Here is a 22,838-nt window from a genome sequence, read left to right on the forward strand (position 1 = left end):
ACATATAATTCTCATAAGCATATAAGAGAAAACTATAGATTTTGTATAGCATAATATATCTTAAATGAAAAATTGTAATATTACTTTATTCTGGTTTGGCCAAATGGAAGAAGAAGAGAGAAATAAGGGAAAAGGAATTGGAGGAGGTTGGGGCGCGAGGGAAGGAGGTTGGGGCGTGAGGGATGGAGGTTAGAGGGGCTGTCTAAGGGTTTGGAAGAATGATGAAGAAAAAGACATGAAAAATTAGGGGTAGGAAGTTAGAGGAGAGAGGAATGGAATACTAAGAGCGGAAAAGGTCGAAAAATGAAAGTGAACTACAAAGTTGGGCGGAGAAAAAGGGAAAGAAAGAAAGAAATTGTGGAGTATGACAAAGGTGATAAAAAAATGAAAGGAGGAATTGCACTGTGATTGAATGTGTGAAGATCATATGAGACAATGGATAGCGAACTGAAAATGAGAATGAAAATGATAATAGTTTTCAATAATTCTAAAAACTCTAGAAACACAGCTTACAAAGATTTTTTTAATCTATATTAAAATTTATGAAAAGCATTAGTTTACAAGCACTTAACAATTTTAGGGCTACAAAATAGGAGAAATTTTTTTTTCTAAAATCGTGGAAAATAAATCAGTCCTAATTTATGTTTTTTATATTATAAATTTTGATATATGGTTATAAACTGTAATCTATATTATAAATTTAGTATAATTTTTTAGCCTTTGTCATATATTTTATCCTATATTACAATATATAAATATGTATTATTATTTTGAACTAAAATATAAGTCCGTGCACAGCATGGGTCAAAATGCTAGTTTCAACAAATTAGTAAGTAGAGTTTTACTTGAATGTTTGTATACAAAGTAGTGGTGCTTAATCAATTCAATGTCACATTAAATTTCGTTATCAAAGGGCCTCAAGAAATTTTATTTTATCCAAAAAAAAAGAAGAGCCCTAGAAGGCTAGAAATCTATAGAACAAAAAGATTAGGGATAATTTCAGAAACCTCCCATGAGATTTTTGACAATTTCACTGTGCTCCCCTGAGATTTAAAAAATTACACCTACCTCCCTTGATTTGATAGTTTTAGTAATAAAATTTTAAAATAATATTGACTTAGTCAAAATTTTAAATGAATACCCAAAAATGCCCTTGTGTAGTGAGTTTTTAATTTATTTTCCTATACAATTATAAGATTATCTAGATAATTATAAGGAAAATGTGTCAAAATTTTTATATCCATACCTACTATTTGATAAGCAACTGTAATAATAATAAATTTCTCACTATGATAGGATAATTTTGATAGTATTTTATTATGGATTTAGATTTAAAAAAATGAAAAGAAAAAGTCAAAATAATGAATTTAAAGTTGAATTTTTTGAGTAGTGAAATTATCATAATTTAATAGTAATTTTGGGCTATTTCTTTTTTATTTATTGTTAATTTTAATACCAAAAAATAGAAAACAAAGATTAGCAAAAAACATTGGATTACGTATAAAGTTAACTCATCCAAAAAATCACTAGTTCAACATTTTGTTACAATAGAAAATAGAGATAATAGTAGTAGTTCTACAATTTTATTGATAAAAAATTAAAATAAAAAGGAATAAGAAGGACAAAGAATGAAAAAATAATTTTCAAAGTCATTCTAAATATAAGCATACCAAACAAGGGAATTTCATTAAAATATTTAAGGGTAGTATTGTCTTTTTAAATAATTATGGAGGTATGTATAATTTTAAAAACCTTGAGGGAGCTAAATGAAATTGTTAAAAACCTCAAGGGACGTTTCTGAAATTATCCCAAAAGATTATGAAGATTGACCAAGTAGGAGAATGACCAGGCAGTTGTTGGCTGTTTAAGAAAGAGGCGGAGTCTAAGGGTCTGCTCCCAATATGCCGGGAACAAAAACCGCAGCTTCTGTTCTTTTATGCACTCCTCCATTTCTATCTCAATCCAAGGGAAAAAAAGAAAATCTGAGACGAAAAGGAAAAGAAACACAAATTTAAAGAAAGAAAAATTGAGTGAAAAGCTAGAGCAAACGAATCCCAACAGCCCAGAGCCTTGAATCCAGAATTACAATGATGGATAAAAAAGAAAGGGCAAGGGAGAAAAGAGAAATGAGGCGCCAAGAGATCTCTCTTCTCCGCACCATTCCCTATTCCGATCATCAAAGGTAATTCTTTTAGTTACTCTTGGAGCAATTTCTTCTGCTTTCATGTATCTGTTAGAAATCCTGAATAATTAATCGTTGTAAATCTGTATGCCCTTGAAATTACATAATCTGTTCGCTAAAACGGGTTAATTTTCTTTATCTGCTTGATTGAGGATGTAAATTTACTTGGATTTCGATAATGGGTTCCTTCTGATATGCATGCTGATTGCATATTGCAGCATTTCATACATTACAAAAGCATTAGGATTAAGGTTGAACATGGTATTCTATTTTCTCTTTCCTTTTATCTTCTGTTGTTCTCGGTGCGTTCTCTTTAGGTTGAGATTTATAATTGATTAGCTCATTGTTTCAATCTAATGCATATCTTATTAAGAGCGGTTGGGGAGATTTTAGGATAATGCAGTTTGAATGAGGATTTGAGGGTGTCAAATGGGAACTTTTGTAGGGTTGGATGAATGCCACGGTATTTAGACGCAGTAAGGTTAATGCTGGAATTATTGCACTTAAAAGCATAGTTTGATTCACCCATTTTAGCCTCTAAATTATGGCTTGAATAATTATGTATGCATGAAATGCCAGTTTTCTTTTGAATTAGTAGAGGTATGCTAATCTCCTGTCCTTCACTGGAAGGATAATTAAAGATTATGAAATTAGTCATATGTCATTGACTATGTTTTTACATGGTCGCATTTTGGCTATAGACATGGCTAGAATATACAGGCAGCTGTTTAACTCATTTAATACTTTCTATTTTCCATGGATAAAGTGTTTGTTCATCGATATGTCTCATGTCCATTGCTTATGAATCTGACTTGTACATGAGATGTGTTAAACTATTTGTAAATTTGAACAATTTAATAAAGAGAATCAAATCCTAGATAATTCTGAAGTAGTTAAAAACACAGACTTCCTATCCACGAATCTGGGAGTAGATTTCAGTTCACTTATTAAGTGCATGAACTCCACTAAACTAACTCCATTACTATGTTATCATTGGATAAAGCCACTATTAATTTGTGACGTTTTAATGAACAAAAGTGTTTTTCTTGATCACAGTATCAGGTCCTCTATTAAGTTATCCTTTTGCATAATTTATCTAGTTAGGCCTATTCCTCACTAGCAACAACTTCCGTGAGTGTGTGTGGAACTATAGACAAATTACAACATCGGAAAATACATTTCTTAGAGAAAAAAGCTTTGAACATAAGATCTGTAAATGTTGTTGGTATTTCAGATGGTGGTCTTCTGATACTGTTGCTGTGGTTACGGGTGCCAATCGGGGAATTGGTTTTGAGATTGCACACCAACTTGCAATGCATGGATTGACCGTCATTCTCACATCACGAGAGACTGGTGTTGGTGAAGAGGCAGCAAAGGTCTTGCAAGAAGGGGGTCTAAATGTGGTCTTTCATCAATTGGACATAGTGAATCCTTCATCAATTGAGACATTTACTGAATGGATACAACAAAATTATGGCGGCTTGGATATACTGGTATGATGGAACCCATTTCAATACGTACTTATGCTAAAATTGTTGCATGTGACATATTAATTTCATCAAGGATGAAGGGAGGAAAGAAAAGAGAAAGAAGAAAAGAAAATAAGGGATTATAGATAAGAAGAAGGCTGATTATCTATTAAAGCGTTCTCACTCTACCTTACTGTTGTCATATCCTCTCTGATTGAAGCTAAGCTACTTTTCAGTTGTTAATGTGAATTTGTAGGTAAACAATGCAGGAATTAATATCAATATTGGGTCAGAAAACTCAGTTGAACATGCTGAAAAGGTTATTGAGACAAACTACTTTGGCACCAAAAGCATGATTAAAGCTATGATTCCATTACTTAGGCCTTCAGCTTCAGGTGCTCGTATTGTTAGTGTCACCTCACGTTTGGGAAGGTTAAACGGCCGACGAAATGTAAGTAATACTTTGATACTTCCATGTATTTCTATTTGTATTGCTTTCATGTTTTCTGAAATCTGTCTTGAACTTTTGTTTCTTACCTGTTAACTTGTTTGATCGGGTAATTGTGCTATCCGTAATAAATAAATTTGGGTTACGTACGTACCTCTTTGGGATCCAGGGAATGATTTTGGTCCCAAAAACATCTATTTGTTTTGCTTTGATGAATGTAATGTTTAAGGCCAAAATAACAGAGGTACCTGTAGCATGCACAATGATAATTGTGATACTTGTTGGAAGGTATATTCCTCCACAAGTAGTGGCAAAGCATATGTGCTTCTTTTTCTGCTGTTCTAAACTTAAATAGGAAATTGGAATCCTTTTCATTCTGTGTCTTCTCACATAATCTAGGACTTGTGTTTTTTGTTAGAATATGTATTTCTTAATGTTTTTCTGTTGTTACTGTAGCCTAAAGTTATGTTTCCCTTCCATTTGACTTCAACCCCCAAAACCCCTGCAGGAAGGGAAAAAAAAAAGATTGCTGTTCTCTATTTCATTCATTATCAAGTCAAGCAGCTTAGTCTGCTTCTTGATATGAGTTCCTTGGCAATCTGTGCAATTCTGGATAATCCACCAATCAAGTGGTTAAATACTTACACATGGTAGCAGTAAATAACCACAAGAGATTGTGGAATAAATCCTTTGAGTTGAGAAATCGTGTGAGAATTCTATGAGATCACCTTCTTTTTAGTCACATTATTCTTGATTTTCTAATTTACAAATACATTTTCCTGCATCAAACATTCAAAGTGTTTGCTTATTTTCTGCTAGAGAATTGGAAATGTTACGTTGAGAGCGCAACTGGAAGATGTGGACTCGTTGTCTGAGGAATTAATTGATGGCACTATGAACAAATTTTTGGAACAAGTCAAAGATGGTACTTGGGAATCTGGCGGATGGCCGCAGGTATATACAGACTACTCGTTGTCAAAGCTAGCAGTTAATGCCTACACAAGGCTAATGGCGAGAATTCTGTCCGATCGGCCTGAGGGTCATAAAATATACATCAATTGCTATTGCCCAGGATGGGTTAAGACTGCCATGACTGGCTGGGCTGGGCATATTCCTCCTGAAGATGGGGCTGATACAGCAGTTTGGCTTGCACTACTCCCTGAGCTGTCTGTAAGCGGCAAGTTTTTTGCAGAGAGACGTGAAATCAATTTCTAAACTTGTGATTGACTATTGTTGTTGAATTTGAGTTACAGTCTACTTTGTATTTGGCCAAGACCATGCGTAACCAGAAACAACAGAAGGAAAATATATCCGTTCAGAGTCTTGTGCTAGGATTTGCCTTTGAAACTGCAGTGTTTCCAACTTAGCTAGCTGTTGGAGTAAAGAATCTACTGGGCTGTCATAGAGATTTTTGGTCGCATACCAACCTAACTCAGGCAACATGGCGATGGATGGAGGCAAGAGCCGAAGGAAATGCAAGACAATTTTAATCTAGCACCAATAGGTTTCTTTTCAGTTGTGCAAGTTTCTTTTCCTTTGCCCATGTTTTACTTTAGAAACCAATCAGCTCAACAAGTAAACGCAATAGCAAATTCTCGAGGTTCGAATAGTGTATCCTCACTATGAATGTTTTTTTTTTCGCCTGTTTTCTCTGGAATATTTGACCAGTGATATAATATGTGCTCACCATGTTACAGTTAAATTATGCGTAATTTCTTGGTTGGTATATTAGGAGGAAGGAAATTTGATAAAAAAAAAAAGTATTGCCATTCAAAATTGGAGTTAAAAATGATGCATTGAGTTGATCTACTCAATAGATCACCATTGTACTTTTACTACCCATTATTGTCATTTCTTCTCCTGTTAAATCATCAACAGGCACAGGCATGCACCACAGAAAGCAATTTAAGTTTTTACTAACATCTATTAACAATTAATGTCCCTTTGAACCAATATATTATTGTAAAAACACTCTTGATTAAAAAAATAATTTAATATAATAATCACCAGAGATAGCAATAAGTCGAGTCAATAACATCGAATTCAATTTTGATTAGGTTCGAATTTGACGAATATTTTATTCAAACTCACTCAAGAAAATTTTAAAGAACTCGAACTCACTCAAGAAAATAAAATAAATTTGAACTTGAGTCGAGCTTAAATTCTTTAATAATAATAGTAATAAAGATTTTTATAATTTCACTATCAAATATACACGTGTATGTGAAAATTTTGCAAAGCTCACAAACTTTTGAGTCGAATACATTAATTTAAAGTTTGATAGCTTCAGCTCGAATGAGCAATTGAGTGAGCTGCGAGAGGAATTTGCGCGTTTTCCCGGGAAACCAGGCGGACTGGACATTACAAAGCCACGCTAGCACCGCATGTACGATGCAAAATAAATAAAAACAAAAAAAAATCCCAATTTCCATCGGTAATCGTTAATAGCATCCCAAAACTTAGAATTCTTTATTCTTCAAATCAAAAGAGCAGTAGGTAAGAACCCAATTCCAATTTCCTCCAGATTCAGAGAATTACAGAAATTAATCATCTACTCCCTGACTTCTCTTGCTTTAGAACCTCAAGCAGAAGGTTCTACACGGAGGCCCAAGATGTAAGTTTAAACTCCTTTCCAATTTTTGGTTAGTAGTTGGTTGTTAGGCCTAGGATTATATTTCTGACCCTTTTTTTGAAGCTTTTTGTCATTGATTTTTTTTTTTTTTTTGGATGAAGATTTGGGAACCCCAAGCATTGCAACATTTTCAAAGTCCCGTCGTCTGAGGTAATTTCATACAAGAAATTACGGTTTTGTTCCCTCTTTCCATCAACCACCATCCATGTCTTGATTTTACCGGTTGAATTTTTGAATATCGCGATGAGTTTTAGAATCCTGCCGGAGTTGGAGGTTCTAAACTGATATGATTGTTCTGTCCATTTTGTTGTATTTTCCACACACACACACACACACTCTCTCTCTCTCTCCTTATTAAATTTTGAGTTTTGTTGAGATTGGTTTCTATTCTTGATAGTAAAGCAATGATCTTTACTGTACAAGTTTTTCTTTTTCAGTTCATTTTGATGTTTTGATTTACATATTAATTTTGGGCTTCTGGTAGCATTCATTTACAATAGCCTAGAAGGAAAATGCTGTAGAGGGGATAATTTAGAAATCTTTGTAATTTGTCATAGTTGTTTATTGCGAATTTGAGCTTAGATGAGTTTATTGTGTAAATCTACTAACTGAATGGGAAGGAAAAGGATACTTCATATAGGCTCCTTTTAGCTGCAGTAGGTTTGGAAGCAAATTTGCAGCTTTTATGATTTGTATGTGAAAGGAGTTTAGAAAGGAATGCTTTTTAATAATGTAAATGATAGTGCTATATGATGATATTTGGTTTGATGCAACTCTAATCCAGAATTGAGTGAAACAAAAAATGCAGATTAGGTTAGATGTAGATTTAGAAATGGAAGTTGTTGCATCTAATTCCAGTTCTCTAGGGTTCTCAAGATCAGCAGTCTATTGTGACCCATACAAGGAAATCTGGAACTAGAAGTACTATTTGCCAAATGATGGGAATTAGTGGGTGTCGTTTTTAAATCATACAATAACTTGATATAGCATCTGATTTCCAATTTAGTTCTGAAAATTGGACATGCCAATATGCAGCCTTTACCAAGATGGCAAATTTGAGAAGGGCTCTTCTTTTCACCATTCCTCGCATTCTTAATTCCTCGAATCAGACCTCAGTTGCCACCTCCACAATGTCCTCTCACAATATTTACAGGTTAGAGACCTCATACAATATTGTTTTATCTATATTTATATGCTTACTTTTTATTTGATCATTTTTGTTTCTGCTCTTTTAGGCCAATTCTTGGTTCATTGCCATGTTTTTATTCTTCAAATCAGGCCCTGAATATTGATCTTTCCAATGAAGAAAGCAAGAGGCGGTTGTTTAATAGGTATTCTGTTGTGTATTGATTATACCTTTTGTTTATTTTGCCCTTTTTACCATTTGATTTTTCTTTTGTGTAGTCCAGCTTCACTGATACTCTTTGCTAAATTTTAGGCTGCTCTACAGGAGCAGACAAAGAGGGTTCCTGGAGCTGGATTTGATTTTGGGGAGATGGGTTGAAGATCATATTCATTCTATGGATGAAAATGGAATTAAAGCCCTTGTTCATGTCCTTGACTTGGTATCTTTGTTTGTCCTTGACTTTTCTGCTTCTCAACCGTTCAATCTCACTTTTCCTCAAATGATTGGAACTTTACAGGCCCTTCACCATTTGATTGAAATTAAGTTGTATTAAGCCTCGTCTTCTAGTTTTCATGTTTGTTATAAGGTGGCATTTTGTTGGTCTGGATATCTTATTGGTTTGACTCGTCTGAACTGTTCATCCTACCACTGGATGACTTGGCTGTTTCATAGTAGGATATCGCAAATGTTGCTCAGCATATATGGTATGCATGATAGCACACGTCAGTTTAGGTTTCCGTCTTATGAGACACGTAATGTCTGACCTGGCCCAGGATTTACAGTTTCTGCCATTTTAATTACGTGCTCATCTTTCTTGAGCTTCTGGTCTCTGACAAACAAAGCACTGATAATTGATTCGTCTGGCTCAAATTAATACTATATATATAGATATATATTTTTATGGTTTTGGATAGCCACTTTTACTTGATTTAGTTGACTATGCTCCCCTCTTCATTGTTGTTTCCATATGTATTGGCAGGAAAATCCGGACTTATGGAAGTGGTTGACTGGTCAGGGGCAACCTCCAGAGGCAGTAAGAATGAATCCTGTGAGTTAAAACTGAAAGTTGTTTGTTTTGGTTTTATTCTTTAATACCATTTATTGCACTCTGACGCACTAAAACTGTGGTTGCAGGTTTTTGCTGATGTGCAGAAAAGGGTAATGAACAATCTGAACAGCCATGCTTCTCCAGAGACAAGAGCAACTCCTGGGCAGCCATGGGTGAGGGGGTGGGATGATTTCAAGAAAGGACGTGATGGCCCAGTGGTGGGGAATCAGTAACGATATTTGATCCTGAAGGGTCAGCTGTTGCCGTTCTCTGTCATGCCGGCTGTAGCATAGAGCGACACTAGAATATATTTACCTAAAATAAATCATGTTATTAGTACTGTGTTTTTTACTTTGTGATAAGGCTGTGCATGAGGGAGACTGTATTAGATTTGAAACACATGCTGTAATAACTACAAAACTTGATAGCCTTCCATGACAAGCTCTGCCTTTATCGTCTTCTACGTGATGCAGCAATTTGTATTGTGGGTGTGAAATAAGTTAGCCAGCCACTCGTTCCATTGAAAAGTTTTACTTACTTTTACACTGAGTGACGGGAGAATTTTCTCAAGTTACCTACCCAAAACTGCTGCGATGCAGAGCCACTTTTGAGCAGGAAAAAAGAGTTTGGACATCTCGGAAGTAGGCATGTTGAAACATCGGTATGCGTCCATCCCTACTTTTGTCAGGGAAGCCATTGATGCTTAAGCATAAATAACTGATAATTTACCTGCCCTGGTGCATCCCATGTTTCTTTTGCTGCATTAAACGAAGAAAGCAGAGGATGCGGACAAACAGTGTGTCAAAATGGACGAACCGAAATAGACTCCCCTTTGTGGCCCACATAAAAGAACGCAAGCGAATTATTTACACAAGACGAGAAAAACCTTATCAACATTAAAGCCCCTTTCTCACCTCTTCCTTTTCCTACTCTCCCTGAGGACCCTGACCGTTGCACATTCCAGTCTACGGACTCTTTGAAGTTCAGTAGAAAACTGACATCTGAGAAAGAGAAGGGGGGGGGGGGGGGAAGAAAATGCCTAAGCTCTCTCCTAACAAGTTCATCTTCTACTACTTCTTGACCACTCTTCTCTCTGAATCCTTCCTCTGCTTTTCCTTGATTGCCTCAGAATCTACAGACCCAATTCCAGTCCCATGGCCAGAACAATTCCACTCAATTCTTTTCGTGAATAACAGTAAGGGATCTCTACAAAAGGTTGACCTGTGGTATGACTGGCCAGGAGGCAGAAACTTCAACATCATTCAGTACCAGCTGGGAAAGCTTCTTTATGATTTGGAATGGGACAATGGCACCTCTTACATTTACACCTTGGACTCCAACAAAGAATGCAGAGTATTGCATTTCCCAGTGGGAATTCTAAGACCAAATTGGCTCGATGGTGCAACATATCTTGGTCAGAAATACATGGACGGTTTTCTCTGTAATGTGTGGGAGAAGGTTGATTTCATTTGGTACTATGAGGATGTGGTCACCAAAAGACCTGTTTATTGGGCTTTCTTCACAGGTAAATGACTTTTGTTATTCTTGTTAATTCTGTATCAATGAAGCTTGTAAGATGTGTTATTATTAGTCTAGCTTTGCATAAAATCTGAATTGGTGACGGTCATATTTCTAACCTTGAAAAACTGTTGCATTTCTTCCCTTGGGTTCCACCACCACCCACCTCCCCCCCAAAAGGGATAAACTCGTGTGGACCTGGTTTTGGGGAGATTGATGCTTCAGATGCTCGTAATGTGCGCATGATCATTCATTATTCTAGGAATGCACAAGCATTTAATGTAGCCGCGTGGAATTCATGTAAATATTAGTTAAAATTAGAAAGGTTATACACAAGCATCTGTTGCTCCAGTTTAAAGGTGTCTCAACATCTTGGAATTTTGCACCTTTTTTGTTTTATATAGTTGTTATATGTGTGGTGGTCGAAATTGCTGTAGGAATGGTAGCACATGTGATGACATTTGAGGTTGGTAGTGTCCTTGAAGACCCCGAGTGGCAAGCTCCTGTATACTGCTTCACGGAGGCCGTAGAGGAAACAAAACCTGTGCTTGATACTTTGGGTGGTCCTGTTTCTCGTGCAAATCTGATGAAGGGAGGAAAACTTATAAGTATGTGAATTAATGTCTTTTTATTGCAAGTAATTATCAATGAAGCTGGATGATTTTTAGTCCTTTCTTCTCGGGTATTTCCGTTTTCCCTTTCTGGTTATCAAACTAGTAAACATTTCTTTATCGCAAGCAAACCAAAGACTTGGAAGTGAAATGAAACTTGGCAATTCTGGAATCAAATTCCAGGACAGGGAAAGCAAAAATAAGTATAGAAATTGTGTTACCAGTTTTTCTTTATTATATAGTTGCACACTGAGTTGGCCCTCCTAGCAATAGCGTAGTCCCCTCTGCAGCATTAGCATAAAACATGCAAACCACATCCTTGCTGAATCTGCGTTGCATAATCCGATGGAGAAACTTCATCTCAGTCACCAACCCACGTCCAAGCTGTGGGTCAAATGGAAGTTTGTTTGCAACTGGAAAGTTTAAAGACTTGAAAGTGGTGTTTAAATTTTAGAAATATGGTACCCTTTTTATTTTTTGTTTACTATTTCATTATCTTCTTTCACCAAATTACAAGAATAGTCAAGATTCATGTAACCTGTTATACATGTTAATGAGGGTATAGTCAGCGTATGGTATGGGTAGCTAGCAAATCAAGAAACTCGAGATAAGTTTTGAGTTTGAGCGAGTTCCCCAATCGTCATCCTTGAAACAAAATATGAACCATAAGAGTTAAGCTATCCCCAGATGCATAGGAGGTGCTATACTGAACAATCTTAGGCACATTCAGGATGGTGTCGCTATCTTACCATCTTTATTTAGATACATGCAAATGCCATACCTTGTTTGTGAAGAGGAGGAGAAAGAAAACTGCACTTAAAAGAGTTATGTAAACAATAATAATAAGCTGCTGAAGGACATTCACTAAGCTGACAAATTGTACATATTTAGTTATTTAATAGAAAGTGCAAATGAAGTACTATCACTTCTATGACAAACTAGATTTTCCTCCTGGATTCTACGGATTTATCAACTGGCCGAACACTTTTTAGATCCTCGGAGCATATTTCCGTCTGTTGTGCTTGAAGAAAATGCAACCTTCAAATCTTTGCAAAGAGAATGGAAGATCCTATTCTCTTTGCCACCCCCTATACCCCAATGCAAGTAGGTTGAGTTGGCCTGAATTTTCAGATCAACATCAACGACTCCCTCTGCGATTCTATCATCATCAGCAATCGCAGTCGCGACAGAATGTCCATCTCCTTGCAACCACGTCTTTGGTTGTACAATTAGCCTCGTCTGTCTTCCGGGTTCTTGACGAAATTGTTGACCAACGATTGCCTTGGACAGAAACTCAGTATTTTTGTAAAAAATTGATACCTCAAGATTTTCGAAAACGACAGAAACATGTTTACAAGGATTCCTTATCAGGATTCCTATACTCCAATTTCCTGTCGTTTGATTATTACTAGATACATTTGTAGGAGATAGTAGGACAGAATCAACTCGAATCTGGGGGTGCTCGATCGTGTTATAAACCCCTTTTACGAGTACAACGTAAATTGCTAAACAAAAAATTACTCCAGATATGATGACCATCCAACAAGGAGTAGTGGGGTGATCATCTCTTGGACGAAGTCTTTGGTACATGTAAGCATGGTTACAACTAGTGGAACGTTCGTGGACACTGCAGGCTGGGGATTGGAGGGGTTTAATATTTTCTAGAGCTGATGAATAATTCTGTGAGAGAGCAACAACAGGCTGGGAGAGATTGTTTTTTCTGTGTTTATCTTCTGCAACCGAAGAACCCATTGTCAATGATCTTGTGAGTTAAAACTACGTTAGAATTGGGGAACTCACAAAAGAAAGAAGGACAATACATTGGCATCATTAGTTACAAGAATTTTATTTCAGGTGTGCTAATGACTCTTTGTTTCAAGTGGGGGAACTTCCTGAACTCGCAGGAAAGATGGGATCTGATTTAGGGTTAATACAAGCTCCTAATCCTATCATGTTTTGATTTTTATCGTGTTCTAAATTTCTAATACAAGTGCAAGTAAAATAGAAGTGGAGATAATGTCAGAATTTTACGGTGGGTAGACCATTTTAGTGTGCTTATCCTATACAAAATTGAAAAAAGCTGTTGGTTGATTAATATTGACTAGTATTATATCTCTTTAAATTGATGCGACCATTGCTAAGAAGAATCTCAGGTATCATAATTGATATGTTAATTTTGTACACCAGAGACCTATATGAAGAGGGAGAAAATTAAAGCCTATGGAATCAAGGTCCATTTTTCAAGAAATTTTTTCCTTAGGAGTGAAAAAAAAAGGTCCACCTACCTAAGTATGTGAAGAAAACAAACCTAATTTTGAAAAATATTATCGCTACGAAGTATCTGATCCAATAGGGCAAAACTTGGGTAGACCTGGTCTTTATAAATCCAATTACTCAGATTGTGCCACACCATTTGACGAGATGATGTAGCACGATTTGAACCATCAGGTATTTGAAGACCGGGGCTACCCAACTGTGAGCCGGTCCAATAAGTATTTCCAAGTGTGAGCCGGTCCAAAAAGTATTTAAGTCTAGAAGCTCTTAACTAAGTACCTTGCAATCTCCAATAATTTTTACGAACAGCCCCAAATTTTGAAGGCTCTCTTCCACCATAGGACCGCTTAACTATCTCTTTCAGGTTTGCAAATAAGACCCGGAATTTAGTATTAATACATGATCCTTCCTACTTAATTTTCACACTTGAAAGCGCTCTTTCTCCAAACAATTTTATTCGCTTCTCGGTTCCTCTTCACTTTTATCTCTGCAGTCCGCTGTTTTTTCTTGATTGGTAGTTGCTATCAAATCCAGAGCAATTTCGGTCGACCACGACCCTTTCAACAGATTCTCAGTTTTAGCTGGGAAAATAAATGAGGGCAGCATGGCACTTTCTCTTCGAGTCATTGTTTTGAAAACCGGACTGGACCATAGAAATTAAGCTGTAATGTTCATGTACATTGAAATTAAGCACCAGAAAGGAAAGAGATAAAAGACTGAGGAGAACAGTGGAAAAAAAAGAAGGGATAAGTTTAAACAGATTATAAACAAGATTGTAGCTCAAATCTCTTTATCATTAGACAGAGGACAACAAAAGATGGGACCCTTATCTTGTTGTTATTAGAGGTGGCAATTTGTCCCAAGTCCCAATGGGTTACCCATGCCCATAGGGACTTTGGGCGGGATGGGTACTAGAATTTGATATTGGGTTTAAAATGGGACAAATCCCAATTGTACCCATTAATTGATGGGAAATTTTGGAAAATACTTGGGTACCCATTAGGCTCAAATAGCAAGGGCTCTGTTTGGATTAGCTGTTTTTTGGGGTGTTTTTGAAATATTTTATTGTCGCAATGTATATGAAAAATTTTTACTATAAATTTTTTTTGAAATATTTGATATACTAATATGGATGAGATATTTTTTGAGTTATTGTATATTACTGTAACATTGTATTTGAAAAATTTGTTTTTTGAAAATATAGCCAATCCAAACGGAGTCTTAGATTCAAAAATTATCTTTAACAATTTTTATAGTCATACCAACGAATATAATCTAGCAATCTTCCTAGTCATTATCCATAAGAATTTCCAGCATTTCAGTCAGTTTAGACCTGTCATCCTTGGACAATGATGAGGATAAATATTCGACACCCTAAGTGCCTTGGCCATCTTGATATATGTTGGAATATGGCTGTATTATATCTATCTTTTCCTTTATTTGTTAATCCAATTTTTGGTGAGAATCCTGAGTATAAAGCACTTGCATGTTTATTTAATAAAACTAAAAGAAATTTAATAAATCAAAAATCTTAAAGTTATATAAAAAATAAAAAATGAATTAAAGGAAAAATATATATAGAAAATAGATTTGGGTATTGGGCGGGATCAATCTAAACCCATCCCAAAGTGATCCCGCCCAAATTAGTCCCAAAACACATATGGGTAAGGTTGGACCCAAACTCATATGACTCGATTCCATCTTAAACCCAAGCAAATCCCGCCTATTTTGCCACCTCTACTTGTTATACTATATCTTTACAATGGTAGCCATATATACTTTATCGTGTTATTAAGGGGAAAAAAGAAAGAAAAACCATATTTAGATAAGTGCAAATGTATTACGAGAACAATAGATAACTGCGAAAAACCAAAGGCTAATGACTAAACTGACTTGCGAATCACATCCAGAAAATGCAAATCAAGTATCCCTCATCTACTTGAACAATCATCAAAAATCAGATTCTCCATTAGAAGCCAAAATACAAAATGTAAATAGAATAGTCGACTCCATAGTTAATTATATGTATGCATCTCCAGATAGCCCGCGATCAGACATTGTTTTGATCCTCCGAGCAGCATCTCACCTTCAGTTGCATAAGACGAAAATCCAACTTTCAAGTTCCTGCAATGAACATCGAAAACAAGATGATATCTCTTGTGAGTAATCTTCATAATATAGGTTGAATTGGCCCAAACCCTCAAATCAAAATCAACAGCTCCATCAGCCCTTGAGTCATTAGCAATGGCACTCGCGACTGAACTTTCCAACCACGCTTTTGGATGCACCACAAACCTCGTCACATCCATTGGTGCTTCACGAAATGTTCCAATTGTTTCCGTGGAAAGAATCTTCGTGGCATCGTACAAGACTGATACCTCAATATTTTCAAAAGTGACAGCATGGTGCTTAGCCGGGTTCGTGATCGAGATCCCTATGCTCCAATTTGCTGTTATTGGAATATCATTAATATTATCACTCCTAGTGGAAAGCTTGGGAGCAGAGAATGAGAAAGATTCTACTTGAAACCGGGGATCTTTGAAATTATTAACCAGTTCAATCGTGTATCCAAACAATGCAGGACATAGAAGCACGAGGATTATGCAGGCAACAATAGCACAGATTCTACCGCATGGGGATTCTTGGGTGGGTCTGGGGGCAACTTGATCGGCACCCATGAATTGTCGATTATCAACTATGGGAACCACAACCTGTCGGAAGCCATGTTTAGATGGTGCAGAAGAACTCATCTTGACTGAGTATGTTTGCACTTGGCAATTGGAATGTTAGCATGATTATAGGAGATTTGTTTAGCATATTTATAACATAATCATAGTAGATTTGTTTAGCATAATTGTAGCATAATTATAGGAGATTTACTTAGTATAATAGCAAATATTTTTATGTATAAATAGATATTTTATTCCTATATAAAAAATATTATATACACAATTTTTCTCTGTCATTTTTTCTGTTAACATGGAAATTTATTAATCAGGAGTTGAGGCTAATTTATTTATTTATGTCTCAAGTTCTCAACTAGTGGTACATTTCAGCATCAACTTTCTGTTTCGGCGATGTTTGGTTCTCTAGCAATAGAGAGATAAGAGTTCTAAGTCGACCCAAAGATATGCTTGGTTCTCTAGCAATACAGATTGATGTGAGATAGAGTTCTAAGTCGACCCAAAGAAATTAATGGGTAAAGATCGATCCTATAAAATGATGAAAATCCCTTTTCCTATGCCTCATATTTTGGCAACTGGTGGGTCAATCTTTTACTAGGTTCTTTCACAAAATAAAAATCAAGAAGAAATTATATCAAACGTGGAGTCAACATGTAAATTATCTCCATTTGGTAATCGTAGAAACGCAAATGGATTTAATCGAATATAAGTCTATGCATGTCAAATTGTTGGGATTAGTCAAATCCAATCCAAATTCATTGTGTTTTTCATTGGTATCCATCTAACATCTTAATGCATACCGCATAAAATAATATGGGTTGAGGTAGGGGGTTGATTTTGTGTAATTCAGGCCCATACCCGTATTGACATGCACATTGCACACCTTAATTGTTATAATTAATTGATGAACTAGTATAATCATGTCCTATAATGTTTTATGAGAAAATTATTCAAAATGTCCTTCACATTTTATAGAATGACTTTTTTCGTCCCTCACTTTTATTTTACGTACCTTACAAATTCACATTAGTCAAATTTGGTCAATACCTAGGTTTTCAACTAGTTTTTGGTCGGAATTCACCACATACCTTGCATGTGATTATTTTTTAGGGATAAAATTATCAAATTAAATTTTACATAATCAGATTCATAGTCCCTCACATTTCACAAAATGAATTTTTTCATTCCTTATTGACCATGTGTATGAATAATTTTTTTTAACCTATGTATATATCTATTTGATTTCACCTTAACAGTACGCATAGCATATAATATATTTCTATTTAATTTCACATAAACAGACTAATTGTAGTTGTACACATACTATTCAATAGATATATACATAAGTTTAAAACTAACAATTTTGTTTTAAACTCACGTATATATCTATTTGGTTTCACGATGTGAACCTATTCAATGTTTGTGGCCATTTCTCTTGTGGTAATAATTCATTTATTGAGTTGTACAATAAGATCATCTCTAATTAATGGGTTCTAATTCGAATTCTATAGTCATGCTAACAAATTGTAATTTAAATCGAAAATTTCTACTCGACACTCTTAAGACCAACAGTTGAATTATTTGTATTGTAATTGTTTTAAGATTTCAAAGTGCCAATCACTTCTTTTTATCATACTTTTCCTTTGTTTATTTTTCTGTCCCAATTTAATTCGATATAAACACTCAATAATGTTTAGCATTAAATGTCTTCTTTGTTTTCAATTTTCGAGTAAAAAGAAATAAACATGAGTACAAAACTAACAATTTTTTTAAACTCATGTATATATCTATTTGATTTTACCTGAACAATACATTAAGGAGAAATCAAATAGAGATATATTACATGATATTCATATTATTTAGGTGAAATTAAATAAATATATACATAGGTTTAAAAAAAACTATTCGGACACATGATCAATGAGGGATAAAAAATTCATTTTGTAAAATATGAGAAATAGAAAATTTTATTTTGTGAAATGTGAGGGACGAAAAAATTTATTTTATGAAATGGGAGGGATTATGGATTGGATTATGTAAAATTTGATTTGACATTTTTGCTTTTTAAAAATGATCACATGCTGATAGATTCCGATAAAAAAATTAGTCGAAAACCTAGGTAAGGATCAAATTTAACTAATGTGAATTTATAAGGGACGTAAAATTATACTTTTAAAAGTGAAGAACGAAAAAAGTCATTTTGCAAAATGTAAAGGATGTTTTGAACAATTTTTCCATGTTTTATTACCTAAAATTTATGAATCAGGGGTTGAGGCTAATTTATTTATTTATGTCTCAAGTTCTTTATACTCTCAATAACCAATTCTTTTTCATCAATCACTCCAAATAATAGTTGCAAATCAAAATATTCAGCCATATTAAAAGTTTTCAAAAGTTTTTGCATCATCAACAAACCTAGCAAATTATAAGGGAAATAAGTTATCCGCTCCACTTGTTGTGTTTATGCACCTCTATCTTTTGTTCGTGATTATTTGAATTGGATAAAATGCGCTTATTTTTGGCCTCATATTTTGGAAACCCATGGAGATGTTTTTTTTAGTTCTTTTATATAATGTTAAACAAATAGGAATATTAGGACGTGAAAAGTGGCCTCAATAAATTGGAATATTGTCCATCACTAATTATTTGCAAAAAGACATATACCCCATGAGATTTGTTTATCAAAATTTCACTGCACTTGCACTCTCCACTGATTAAGAAGTTACATCCTTTCTTTTATATATTTGTCAAGTTGGTTTTAGTCTTACATCATTTGGTATACTTTTCTACTAGATTGGTGTACATTAGTATTCGATGTAACTTGAACACTAAAATGGGTGAAATGATACACTTGAGATTTACATCAACCAAATAGTATAACACTACATGAACGAATGGGTGAAAAGATACACTTGAGATTTATATCAACCAAATACGGTAGCCATTAACAAATGAATGTATAACAAAAAAATCCTTTACCAATGGTCCCGTGGAAATAATAATGGCTTAAAAAAAAATTTGCGCCACTTTGGTGTCAAGCTAAATTTTTTTTTGGGGGGTACTATTATGATGTTCACCATCTGAAGTACCTTTTTTGGTATGGGTTAGGTGATTCAGAAAAAGTAAGTGTAAATGAGAAATTTCGAATTCCAATTCTTCCACTTATACTATGAAAAAATTTTGAAAAATGCTATTAAAATTTTTTACCTCTGTTCTAAGGGAAAAAAATGCCGTCAAAACTGTTACTTGTTCGCCCGAATTATACAATTAGTGGTGGAAATTCGGGATGGAAAACACGAGACTATAATTGATGTAAAAAATGAGTTGTATAAAATAGGTCAATCCATGGGTTGATACAATTAATCTGTTTACTAACACATAAAACTCAGTTTTCTCCTAAAACTACACCAAGAAATAGAAAGAATATCTCTTAGCTTATACAGTTTTTCTCTTGCATAGCTTTGCAATTCTTTTCTTTAAAAGTTTTTCTTTCTCTATGAAACAAAAACATAATTAACTTTTTTTTTAATGAGACGCTAAAGCATTCAAAAAATTAAGAGAACATCACACAAAGAATGAAAGAGGCTCAAGTTTTACTCGTTTGCATAACTTCTATGTAAAAAAATTAGGAGTCAAATTGGACGACACGACGACATGCCAACTTGATGGTCCTAAAAACAGTTCTTGCACCCAAGTATCTTTGAACTGGTTCCATCACTTGCAAACAAAACCTTGATATTTAAGCAATCAAAATCCTTATGAATCCAATTTTTACCTGGCCATAATGGATTAACGTGTCGGTGTCGAACCCGCAACTTAACATTAAAATCCCCGATTCCTCCTCGCAAATCCTTTGAGATCGCTCTGGCAGCCGATTCAGTTACACCTGCAAACAAGTGATCATTGAGATCCTGCAAACATGCTTGTGATTCAGCAGCCAAGGTAGTTGTGTTTTTGGGTCCTTGACGCAAAGGCGCAATCCTGGTAGAGCAAAGATTCTGGTCGGCCTCGTAAAATAGCGATACCTCAAGGCCATCATAAACAATATGGCTTCGTTTGTTAGGATTCGTGACCATAATTCCCATAGTCCAATTTGTTGAAATTTGAGAATTAGAAATGTTAGGAGGGGACACTGAAATAGAGTCAATCTGAAACTCGGGAGAGTAGTTAGTATAAACACTATAAGCAGTGACAAACCAAATGAAAAATGGCATTCCTGCAATCACTCCTAGAACGAAGAGAATCCATACTATGGCGAGACAAGGAAGAAGGCAAGGGTGAGGACGTAAATCGTCATGGACAAGATGGTTGTTTGGGTGGTGGTGCACGACGGTGTTAGGTATTGGAACAATTACCGGTTGAACATCCACGGCAGGGTAAGAGATGCGCTGCGCTGATTGTTGGGCGGCTGTTCGTGGCCATCCTCTGCATCGAAGGAACTCATGCTCTCGGACTATTAAAAAAAAAAACGCGTGTATCGAATTAACTATGTAATATGTATTATATAGAGGAAGGATCCGTGTCACGGCCGAGTTGTCTTGTTCGGGCTTTTCTCAAACAAAAGCGTAGCAAGGAGCACCTTAGTCCCAGGTTCTTGGGATAAGGCCAGAACTTGGATTCAAAAGGGACTCTACTTGTAGTAACTTAGTGAGATTCGTACTCTTGAATGTGACAACTACTATGGGGTTAGAGGATAAGCTCAATATCCTCATAGTCTATCAGATGAAGACTTTTATAAGTAATAGAAGGTTGAGCCAAGAAAAGGTACACAATTCAATACACCAAATTCCTTAAGCTGGTCAGACATCTCAGAGAAAATGTCTACTGACTAGTGACTGCAATACTGGCAATGGCATCTCGACCGACTCTTTTCTGCTTCTTGCCTTCTTGCTTGCTAGGAAGTTGGAACGGAACATCACCTTCGTTTGGCTTTGTTTTAACCAACAAAGTATAAATAAAACCAAGCATCAATTCATGATCTTTAATGAGGGTACTAATTGCATGGTTATGTCATCTAAGCCGAATATTTAACAGAATGAACAATTGAATGCATATTCGTAGTGTAGCCCCGCGGATTGACCTTACGTGTACCAAAACATTGGCAAAATTTGATGCATTTGCTCTAGTTTTTGCTATCCAACACTAGAGGATAACAAATCGCTCTAATGGTTTGGATTACTTAATAGGTATTTATATTTATAATGTACCAATTATTAAATATATTTTAAATACTATATATATTTATAATGTACCAATTATTAGATAACAATCATTGATCATTTACAAATTCAAATACCTTTACAATATCGTAAACAATTAAAGAGGATTTCAAATCTTTCGTCAAATCCCTCAATCCAAATGCAGCAAGAAAAATGCTTCACAATGAAATCCGCTATTGCCTTTGTATGTTCTGGATTTGGGAAATTAGTGTTTTTAAAGTAATTATATCTAAACAAGTGTGATGATTTAGAATAATGATTTGTTCGCTCCACCTTTTAGTTTTACGCAGTCCTACTTTTGTTTTTTTACCGATTTAAAATGAGTAAAAAAAGCGCTTGTTCCTAGGCCGCCTGATATGATGTTAAAGAACCATCTTCTTAAAATTCTCATCGATCGATCCTTTCAAATATAATTTATTTTCTTTATTCATGGGTCAAAATCACCATCGCTGTTAATGGAATGAATAGGTTGTTTTTTTTTTTTTTCTCTTTTTGTCAAAAACCAACCAACTATTGAGCCCCTGGTTGGTCGAGACCGGAACAAATTTTCCCTCTTCCAAAAAAAAAAAAAAAATCTATTTAAGGAGTAACAACTTATATATTTGTATGCGCTTATAATTCTTAAAATTACCATATAATGCTATCACTTTGCTTTTTTTTTTTTTTTTTTTACTAACTAGTTCTCTCACATAATAGAAAACAAATATGAATTTTATTAAGCAAAAAGTGGAGTCAACATGTAAATTATACTTCATTACTAAGCGGTTAGTTGATCCTCTTTTATGTATTGAAAAAAAAATTACATTAGATGAGATTATGATTCATTGGAGAAAATAACACGGTTAGTTGATCAGTATATGATGTCACACTCTTCGGACTTCTTTATTTAGGATTGGGTTTTAGTAGTAGGGAACATGAACGCTCTTTTACTTTTGTTATCACTTAGTCTAAGCCGCAATTTAGCTTCACTTATTCAGCTATGGTAGGATTTTAGACACAAAACAGGCTTCATTGTTTCCCAGATTGATAAAATGCTTCCAAAAAAAAAGAAGAAGCCATTTTCTATTCCAATGCAGGTCAAAGCAACCTCAGAGTACAACTTTCTTGCAAAGAAAGAATAGAAAATTGGCAAAGAAAATTTGAAGAAGTTTATTTTATATAATGTATTAAAAACATGGATTTAGAATGGAGGGGTGTGAATTTATCCCCTTCCAACTTATTCATTTTATATAATGTAAAACAAATAGAAATTTTAGGACATGAAAAGTGGAGTCAATATGTAAATTATTTTCCATCACCAATATATAACACAGACGATTGTGTTAAGTAAACGAGATCCTCTATCCATTATATTTGTTCATCTTCTTATTTAATGTAAAACTACGTAGTTCCACTTGCTAATATTGCTGACGTGGCACCTAACATTGAATGCATATATTTAGAGATGTTTGGTAAATGGTTTCAAATTAAAGGACAATGCTACAGTGCCTATAGTTATGGTAACGATATTAAGGAAACCTGCTATTACAGGTTTCTATTACCTTTAGTGACAGATCCAATTTTTTAGTGACTTTTTAAATATTATATTAAAATAATTAATATTAACTTTAGTAAGTTTTTAATTAAA

General features: G+C 34.9%; 4 protein-coding genes across 5 annotated transcripts; 3 read left to right on the forward strand and 1 right to left on the reverse strand.

Annotated features, from left to right (window-relative positions):
- The first annotated feature begins 1,862 nt into the window (after positions 1 to 1,862).
- Positions 1,863 to 5,801, forward strand: LOC113741315 (uncharacterized). The gene is made up of 4 exons (XM_027268820.2): positions 1,863 to 2,182; positions 3,417 to 3,675; positions 3,908 to 4,102; positions 4,919 to 5,801. The coding sequence occupies exons 1-4, from the start codon at positions 2,088 to 2,090 to the stop codon at positions 5,312 to 5,314; spliced, it is 945 nt and encodes a 314-aa protein (XP_027124621.1). The 5' UTR covers positions 1,863 to 2,087; the 3' UTR covers positions 5,315 to 5,801.
- Positions 5,802 to 6,352: 551 nt separating this feature from the next.
- LOC113742718 (succinate dehydrogenase assembly factor 2, mitochondrial) lies at positions 6,353 to 9,363 on the forward strand. 2 transcript variants are annotated; one of them, XM_027270641.2, is made up of 7 exons: positions 6,353 to 6,713; positions 6,833 to 6,881; positions 7,767 to 7,884; positions 7,967 to 8,062; positions 8,170 to 8,296; positions 8,837 to 8,905; positions 8,992 to 9,363. In XM_027270641.2, exons 3-7 carry the CDS (start codon positions 7,778 to 7,780, stop codon positions 9,136 to 9,138), a joined length of 546 nt encoding a protein of 181 aa, XP_027126442.1. In that variant the 5' UTR covers positions 6,353 to 6,713; positions 6,833 to 6,881; positions 7,767 to 7,777; the 3' UTR covers positions 9,139 to 9,363. The 2 variants fall into 2 exon arrangements, with proteins under 2 accessions (XP_027126442.1, XP_027126443.1); XM_027270642.2 differs by having other exon boundaries at positions 6,447 to 6,713; positions 8,182 to 8,296.
- A 447-nt stretch (positions 9,364 to 9,810) lies between these two features.
- LOC113742717 (uncharacterized protein At4g14100) lies at positions 9,811 to 11,094 on the forward strand. Its single transcript, XM_027270640.2, has 2 exons — positions 9,811 to 10,430; positions 10,861 to 11,094. The coding sequence occupies exons 1-2, from the start codon at positions 9,941 to 9,943 to the stop codon at positions 11,037 to 11,039; spliced, it is 669 nt and encodes a 222-aa protein (XP_027126441.2). The 5' UTR covers positions 9,811 to 9,940; the 3' UTR covers positions 11,040 to 11,094.
- An 8,569-nt stretch (positions 11,095 to 19,663) lies between these two features.
- Positions 19,664 to 20,436, reverse strand: LOC113742480 (NDR1/HIN1-like protein 10). Its single transcript, XM_027270314.1, has 2 exons — positions 20,348 to 20,436; positions 19,664 to 20,171 (listed from the first exon to the last, which is right to left on the reverse strand). The coding sequence occupies exons 1-2, from the start codon at positions 20,434 to 20,436 to the stop codon at positions 19,664 to 19,666; spliced, it is 597 nt and encodes a 198-aa protein (XP_027126115.1).
- Positions 20,437 to 22,838: the final 2,402 nt, after the last annotated feature.

This window comes from Coffea arabica, chromosome 4e (genome assembly GCF_036785885.1).
Source record: "Coffea arabica cultivar ET-39 chromosome 4e, Coffea Arabica ET-39 HiFi, whole genome shotgun sequence".
NCBI classification, from domain to species: Eukaryota; Viridiplantae; Streptophyta; class Magnoliopsida; order Gentianales; family Rubiaceae; genus Coffea; species Coffea arabica.